Source organism: Strigops habroptila, chromosome 3 (genome assembly GCF_004027225.2).
Source record: "Strigops habroptila isolate Jane chromosome 3, bStrHab1.2.pri, whole genome shotgun sequence".
Lineage (NCBI taxonomy): Eukaryota > Metazoa > Chordata > Aves > Psittaciformes > Psittacidae > Strigops > Strigops habroptila.
The window spans coordinates 69,291,042-69,299,917 of NC_044279.2; the positions used below are offsets into that span (position 1 = coordinate 69,291,042).

Consider the following 8,876-nt stretch of genomic DNA (forward strand, 5'->3'; position numbering starts at 1 on the left):
AGAAGATGCTTCAGCCAAAGAAATCAAGCCTCACTTCACTTCCCTCTTGTTACTCTCTGTGTTATGTGGGGTTGGGGGAAATATGTCCCCGAATACAAGCTACACATCAATTAAAGTTGAAAATGTTCTTCGCTGTGTAACACAGGCATGATGCCCATGATGTCTTCCTTCAACCAATGCACTACAGCTGCGGAAACAAGCACTGGAGAAGAGGGTTTCCTATCCCTTGCACCAGACTGATGGAAATAACTGAGTGGCATTGAGCTGCATTGCAGACCAGAATAGCTCTGTCTCAGGGCTGTTAAGAAATGCTCCAAATACTTGGTTAAAATGCTCTGTCATTTTAAAAAGAAATCATCTCTATTTTTTATCTAATTTATCTCCATAAATACATGAAATAAATTCCTTGTTAAGATCAAACACTTCAGAATGTCCTGGCTGATGCAAGCAATCAGGGTTTGCTGAATCCAGTTTATACAAGAGGTTAACAGGGAGAAGCAAAAGCTGAATGCCATTCACCAAGGGACAGCACGGAAGAATACTCATTGCCTCATGAACAAGCTAAATAAACTCATAAACAAGGTATCACTGTATTTAACTCAGTAGATCCCACTTCCATTCTTTAACAAGTGCTTGGCCATAAGGAAACCCCCAGCACAGATGCTACACTGATTTTCTCATAACCAACAGTAGTTACAGATTAACTTTGCCCCACAGCAGCAAAGCAGACGTTAGAGGTGTACACACAACATACCTCTGCCACTGGTTATTTTTGCTGTAACTGTGCCTACTGCTAACGAAGAATCATTTGAGATAATCTACCCTACTGCAAAATTGTGATGAACACTCGAGATACTGCACTGCTTTTCAAACTGTGTGTTCCCAAAGTAGGTATGTGTGCCTTTGTAGCAGGTCAATCTTAAATAGAACAACTGGAAAAGCAAGAAAAGTTGAAGTTCTTGAGCAAATGTTTTTCTTTGTTGGCCCCTAATCCTATACCTCATGCTCTGTCCCCATCCCGAGCTGGGGCAGAGAGTAGCACCAGCCGCTCAGTCCTGAGAGGAGTTCTGGCAGTTGTAGCCCTACCATGTGCAGCGGTGAAGGGAATCATCACTGCCCGTTCTACTCTGTAGAGTAAAAAGCCAGTTCCTGAGCTCCAAAGCAGACACTGTTAACAAGCTGTGTTGAGCTCCACCACCACAGCAGAGTGCAAAAAAGGAAATAACCACTGGACAAACAGAGGCTTCGCAGATTCGCTTGAGGCCTCCTGCATATGAGGAAAGATGAAGACAAGCCTCAGCTTTCAGCAAACAGGAAAAAATTGTGAGGACCAAACACAAACTGTTGAATCTGTGCTGGTTTTAGCTGGGAGAGTTAATCTTCTACATAACAGCTCCTATGGGGCTGTTTTGGATTTGTGCTGGAAACATTTTTGATAACTCAGGGATGTTTTAGTAACCGCTGGGCAGTGCTTGCAGAGAGTTAAGGCCTTTTCTGCCTCTCACGCCACCCCACCAGTCGGCAGGCTGGGGGTGCACAGGAAGTTGGGGGGGGGGCACAGCTGGGAGAGCTGATCCCAACTGACCACAGCGACATTCCAGATATGGCATCATGCTCAGCACGTAAAGCTGGGGGAAAAAGGACGGAGGGGGATGTTTGTGGTTATGGCATTTGTCTTCCCACGTAACTGTTACATGTGATGTAGCCCTGCTTTCCTGGGGACAGCTGAATACCTGCTTGCCCATGGGAAGTGGTGAATGAATTCCTCATTTTGCTTTGCTGTGTGCACAGCTTTTGCTTTACTTGTTAAACTGCTTTTATCTCAACCCACCAGTTTTCTCACTTTTACCTTTCCAGTTTTCTCACCCATCCTGTTGAGGGGAGCATGCGAGTGGCCACGGGGGGTTTAGTTGCCAGCTGGAGTTAAACCACGACAGGATCACTACTACAGAAGTGCACCATCACAACCTTCTCCCAGCAGCACAACAGGCTCAGATTGAACGAGTAGTAGTTAAGGGAACTAAAGTCAGAACTTCCTGTCCAAAAAGATACCAGTCTCCTGTGGGTAACAACCCATTTAAGTAGCTAAGTTTTTTCAGCACATCTAACACCTCAGTATGCCAGTGACAGGGGCTAGGATACCAGTGAGCGCATTAACTTCAACCAGAAATAAATGCTGAACTGAAAGAATTGAAGTTTTTGGTTGTACTGACGATGATCAGAGAGAAGCATAAACAAGACCATTATTCCACAGCGGGGAAAGCTGCAAAAACTATAAATAAGCATGCCCTGTACTGGGCTCAGAGAGAGATAAGATACAAAATCGCACCAGCTTTGAAGGCAGGAAATTGTCACCTCTAATGTTTTTCTTTCCCTGTTTACATCCCACTGTATTACTGCTTCTCCATGTAATAGAACGGAACGCCTTTTAGTTGTGCAGTTTTTTACTAACAATACCATTAATTCTCAGTCTTTCTGACAATGAAACAAAGTTAAAGCAAAATAAACGCCACCCCCACATTAGCTGAGAATCCTGAACCAGGAATGTTGTTCACACACTGTTGCAGGCTTCTCAAAGGAACAGCCACAGCAGCCATTCCTCCAGCTCCTCCTGATGGCAAACGATGGGCATAGCATCCTAACAAGACCTGAGCACATGCCCAAAACAGGGTTTGGTGAATGACAGCACCTGATTTGATCAAACCCTGTGATCAGTGGAGGCGCAGACACAAATGCACAGAAGGCCTTCTCCGGGTCTGTGAGAGAGAAACTTCTAAGGTGAGCACCAATCGAGGCCAGTGGTTCTGCTTGAAACTTACCAATTGATTTCATTAAGGAAAAATGGCGAATGACACCTATAGAACAGAGGGATGTTAACAGTGAGAGATGGCGAGGCTGTCAGGACCCATAAGACAGACGAGAGATTGTTAAGGCAGCCAAGGATATATAAGGTTTAAAACTGGCTGAAGATGCAAAGGGTGACTTCTATTTACATATTCACCAGCTCAGGAATTAATACAGCTGCCCAGCTATATACCTTTTCTCTTCAGAACAAAAAAAGAAATCCAGATGGAACAGAGAGAAAGCAGACAGGAAAACAAAAACAAAATAACAAAATACACAGAGATACCCTATAGGTATCAAAGATTTTATTTACCTCTTAAAGAAACTACAGCAATATACATGATTACAGAATTCTGAAGCACTGTAAAACAGAAGGAATGAAATGGCCTGGGTCCAAGCACTAACGACCTCACACCTTTTCTTTCATACCACTGTCACTCAGGAAAATCACATTATCTGAAAAGAAACAAAGAAAATTTAATCTTCAGGATTGTTTTGTCCTGTTGCAAACCTGCACACCCACAAAGGCAACATATTATAGAATCATAGAATAGTTAGGGTTAGAAAGGACCTTAAGATCATCTAGTTCCAACCCTCCCTGCCATGGACAGGGACACCTCACCCTAAACCATGTGGCTCAAGGCTCTGTCCAACCTGGCCTTGAACACCGCCAGGGATGGAGCATCCACAACCTCCCTGGGCAACCCATTCCAGTGCTTCACCACCCTCACTGTAAAGAACTTCTTCCTTATATCTAATCTAAACTTCCCCTGTTTAAGTTTTAAGCCATTCCCCCTAATGTCCTACCACTACAGTCCCTAATGGAAGAGTCCATCCCCCAGCATCCTTGTAGGCCCCCTTCAGATACTGGAAGGCTGCTATGAGGTCTCCCATGCAGCCTTCTCTTCTCAGGCTGAACAGCCCCAACTCAGCCTGTCTTCATATGGGAGGTGCTCCAGCCCTCTTATTAGTGTTAGAATAAGCCTGCAAAGACATGTGTTTCAGAACAGAGTAGATCGTAAAAGTATCCGATACAGGGTTCTTGCTCTGTACCCCCAAAAAACTGAACAATTCAAGGCAACCATATATACTATGAAAACAAATTGTCCTAAACCTGATGAAAAGCTGCTGAAGCCAAAAATACCAGAAACGTTTTAAAATATGGTTTAATTCTTTGACTACGATCTCTATCAGTTGCAGCTTATCTCCTTTTTATTTCGCCGTTTTCACTATGTGCTAACCATGTCATCAGCCTACAGGGCTACCAGAAGCTTGTATTTCATCAAGCCTCAGTAATTTCTAAAGCATCTTGAGGACTGGGGATATTGAACATGAAAGAAGCCACCTTAGGATAAATACTAATTAAAAGAGAGACTTGCTTCTCCCCTACAGCTGTTTATCAGCATCAACCTACAGCCCTGCTAGGTGAACTGCTCGTGCGGAAGTCTGATTACTATCGTTTTATAGAGGCTGCACAGCAGAACATCCAGAATTGTGGTTGGGGTTTTTTTTTTTGTTCCTTCTTTCCTTCTTCCATTTATCCTTCAGAAATGTTTGCTATACCACCCCATTATTTTAGCCCTCCACAAAAGCAAAAAGTTGATTTTCCCAGTTCTCTTCATTGTCCCTACCCACGGGATAAGTCTACACCCTATCCATTCTGTGCTCTTCTTATCACTACTGTCTACCCGAATGAGGTCTTTCTAAACTCTCCACTAAGTCATCCCCACATAGAATCGCTTTCACAGAGGTCCTTAAAATTGGTCCTTCCACACAGTAAATACCTCCTGCACCAACTGGTTTGTGTGAGCAAAGGATGCAACATTTTGCAACTACATGCTCTCATTTAGTGTGTCTTCACAAGTGGAGCCAGAGGACACCTAGTGGTTACGGCCTATTCCTTTCTCTTCAAAATCCCCAGGTGATGATACTGAGGATAAGACAAGCCAAACTCTACTTCAGAGGTCCTCCACCCCATCTCCATTTCCAAAAGGTCAAAGTAGGCTTCAGTGTGTTGTTCCTTACCTGCTATAATTGTTGTGGCCTGACGCCTCACGTTGTTTTTATCTGTATATTCACCATAGTCTATCTTCCCTTCAACAAAGATTCGAGCGCTGAAAAAAATCAAGAATTTGTTTCTGGTCAGAGAACTCTACTGCTGTTTTCTCTTCTATATCTGATTCTGAATAGACAAGCTTTGGCATCAGTTGTTTGAAGCAGGTCTGCTAATTTACTTTATGACACTTCTACCTTCACATAGCTCCTGGTCACCATAATTATTACATTCATTGATTATTAAGGCATTAAATCCTCAAACACATTTATTACTCACTTACCCCTTCTTCACATACTGATAGGTAACATCCCTGAGGCCCGGTCTGAAGACAGAGATCCTGTGCCATGTCGTCTTCTGACTGATATCACCTAAGTTACGTAAAAATAACAAAGTTGGATGCCAAATCCTCTTTTTGATGCAAATCTCAAAAGTTAGTTTCAACATGTTAGTGTTCTCAAATTATGAGAAGTGATTTGAGCACTCAGTCTCCCTTTCCATACTAGAACTCAATGTTCCACTCATCTGTGCCCAAATAGAAGTATTGTGCAGAAGCACAGTTCAAACCAAGAGATCAGTTTTCCTGGAACCCAGTGCTCATACTAGAGTTTTTTTCCCCCCTCACACACACCACATTCAACAAAAATTAGAGAAAGAAGGTGACATTTGTAGCCTCAGGCTGATGGAAGAACCAAAGAGAAAATGTATCATTCTTTTTTTTCTTTCCCCTCCTCTCGGAATACAAGTAACAGTACGGAACCTGCTACACCTCTGGCAACCCCAGCAGTGAAAAACTGCGACCTCAACACTCATTCCCTTCCTCCAGAGGAAGGCCAATATGCAGACCTCTCCTCAGTACCATGCTGCTGGGGATCAGTAAGAGACACGCAAATGCACCCAGCAACTCTGCTGACCTCAAAGGAACTTCCCTGCACCTGAGAGATTTACACAGCAGCCTGAAGACTAAGCACGGTGCTAGCAAAATATACAAAGACGACCTCGAACACGGCAGAAGCACTTTGCTCATTGCAGACTCACCTCCCTGGTTTACCTCACTTTCCCTGTTCGCCACATCTCATTGGTTGCAAGAGAAATATGGTAACAGGATTTTTTCCTTCCACTTGCCTCATGATAGGGTCCTGTCCAACCCGACCAAGTAACTGAACACGATTCATGGCTGAAACGCGAGATAGTAAATACATATACACGGAATTATGATGGTTTCTAATCATGGCAAGTCGTAAGTTAGCAGCTTTTTGTCAAGGGCCACAAAAATTCCTTCCTCCTAGCCATTTTTCAAGCTCTTGTGACTTTTGGCTTATTCAGGCCCTGCACATGGTTGACTGTACCTGTACTATCATTATCACTGCTGAATAAGCTCATTTAGAAAGCTAAAGGTTCTTCATTCTTTCTGTTTCTTTGTCATCTTTCTCCACAGACACAACCATATGTCACTTGAGGACTACTCTGTATTTACTTATCTTGACATAAGACCATAGGCATTGCATTGTTTTGTCCTTAAAACAGTACCTTAAAACCAAGAAAATGGCATTATTACACCCCATTCTTTAAATTAGATGGTACCCAGGACTAGGTGGACACAATTTATTCCTTCTCCTTGTTAAAGCACAAACTGGAGGAAGTCAGGGAAGCATCACTCTTGCACAATGAGCACGTGAATTGAATGGTAAAGTCTGAAGCGTACACCTGGAAGCAAATCATGCTGGGGCAGCAGACCCACACAAGTCCCCCAGGCACTAGGAGTCTGAGGAAACAAGCACAAGACACCTAAAGGCAGGTATGAGAACATATAACAGCAGTATATCCAATTCACTACCACTAATAAGGCACAACTACATGCCCTTTACAGGTTGCACTCCACGTGAGGGCTTTTTTCTGTTCCCCCTTAGGGACTGCTTGACTTGCCAAAGACCAGATAGGAAGCTACTTACGAGGGTTTATTTAAAACGATGTATTCAGCATTACTGCATTCAGGAGCTACCATTCCTATCTGGTTTTCTCCTGGCCATTCTAAAACTGAGACAAAACCCACACAGAGTAACAGCAAAGGTTCATCTCAAGACCCACTTACATCTTTCGAGTACCAATGAGCCAACCATGTCAGAGTCATGTCTTACAAACTGGCGAAGCACCTGAAGGAACAGACAGATGTTAGTTTCCAAGACACAAAGTATGAGCAGTATCCATGTGCTTTTACACCTCAATTTCTAAACGCTTACAGAGGTTCTGCAAGTACATTCCTTTGGGGCAACTTATGGAGGGACTGAGGGAAGAAATCTGTTCAGCTAAATGAAGCCAACAGGATTATACAAAAAAATACCTGGTTAAACTGGGGTTAAAAAGCTGCCTAGGAAAAGGAGTGGCCTAAAGGTACAACTCCAGCAATTATTTCTAGGACATATGGTAACTACTGCTCTTCTGTAACACATAACAGGAGACAGTTGAAGCAAAGGGGTTGTTTAGGTCATTGGGCTTTGGTTTTTGGAAACAAACACAGTTTTGGTCGATAGTTTTAACAACTTTTTGCTTCACTTCAGAGATTAAACAAGATGTGCCCCAAATTTACTTCTGTCTACCGCCATAAAGAGTACAATGATGCACTGATAACCCCTTGTTCCCAAGCAACCAGCAAATCAAGGCCACAAAAAAACCAAGTGCTGCAGCTAAACACAAGTGAGAAAAAGAAAAGGAACTGACTTGATGCTGGCAAATACCATGTCCTAGTAGAAAGGAGGAGAAAAATAAAAGCCCACAAACATCTCCAGAAGAAGCTTAAGTGCAGGAACTGGAAAAAAAGCTCATCTCCTGTTACAAGTGGTTGCAAAACTTGAAGGAAGGTGAGACTGACAGTCCTTTGCTAAACACAACCTGCAAAACTAAAGGTCTTTGCTATGTCTGTATGTTTCATTGATGCAGATGCAAATTATTTTCAGACTCATTCCATGCACAGCCAGATTTTTTAATACGTCGTTTTTTCAGTAGCTGAGTAATGAAGGTCCAGCATGCACATTGTTTACAGAGTAGGAGCGCAAACAGAACCTCCCTCTGTTTTCATGGGTAGTGCCACATATTTCTCGAGAAATAACACAACCACCACCTGCGGCCCGGCACTAACACGGCACAATCCACACTTTTTCCCACGGGCAGAACCTTGGCCGGTCCGCGCAGCACAGCCGAGGCCCCGCCCCGCAGCGGAGCGCTCCTCCGGGCCCGCGTTTCCCGCGCCTGGCGAGAGGGTTATTACAGGCCCCGCGGCGGGAGGAGATGGAGCAGGAGCTGGAGTTGCCCCCCGCCCCGGGGCGGGAGCGATTGAGCGGACCACCGTTCCTCCGCCCCGAGCGACCCGGCCGCGCTGCGGGCACCCCGGGGACACAAATCCAGGGCCGAGCTCCCGCCACGGCCGCAGCCCGGCCCTCACGGTACCGTTACGCCGCCCCGCACGGGCCTACCTGCCACGCCGGTCGCCGCAACATGCCGCCGCCCCTGCGGAGGGAAAAGCAGGGCTGAAGCAGCGGCGGAGGGAGCCCCGGCCCGGCCCGCTGCCCGCTCCTGACCGACCCCACCGCCCTCCGCACCTCTCCCCCCGCAGCCTCGCCGAGGAACGGAAACGGAACGGGAAGCCGCGGGTCCTGCCCGAAGAGGGGCCGGGCGGAAACGCGTCCCGCTCCCCCGCCGGCGGATCTGAGGGGCGCCGCGGGGAGAGCTGCCCGGGGGGTGGGAGAGGGCAGCGCACTGCGGGCGGGCCCGCTCCTCACTGCGTATGGGGAAGGAGCGGCCTGCGGGGAGCGAGAGCGCCCGGGGCGGGGCGGGAGGCACAACGCGGGGAAAGAGGAACAGAGGCATGCTGTCGAGATAAAACAACATTAAAATCTTTATTTGCACGTTTCCTTTCTTAAAGGGCAGGCTCTAACACAGTTTAAAACCGACGTTCGGAAACAAACTTAAGTAAAACCCGAAA

At 45.7% G+C, this 8,876-nt stretch overlaps 1 protein-coding gene across 1 annotated transcript; it reads right to left on the minus strand.

Annotated features, from left to right (window-relative positions):
* Window positions 1-3,117: 3,117 nt before the first annotated feature.
* Window positions 3,118-8,574, minus strand: SSBP1 (single stranded DNA binding protein 1). Its single transcript, XM_030481081.1, is given in 7 exon segments — window positions 3,118-3,300; window positions 4,870-4,958; window positions 5,181-5,268; window positions 5,932-5,988; window positions 5,991-6,074; window positions 6,990-7,050; window positions 8,368-8,574. Coding segments are annotated over 7 exon segments (450 nt in total). The 5' UTR covers window positions 8,392-8,574; the 3' UTR covers window positions 3,118-3,253.
* Between the last annotated feature and the right edge of the window lie 302 nt (window positions 8,575-8,876).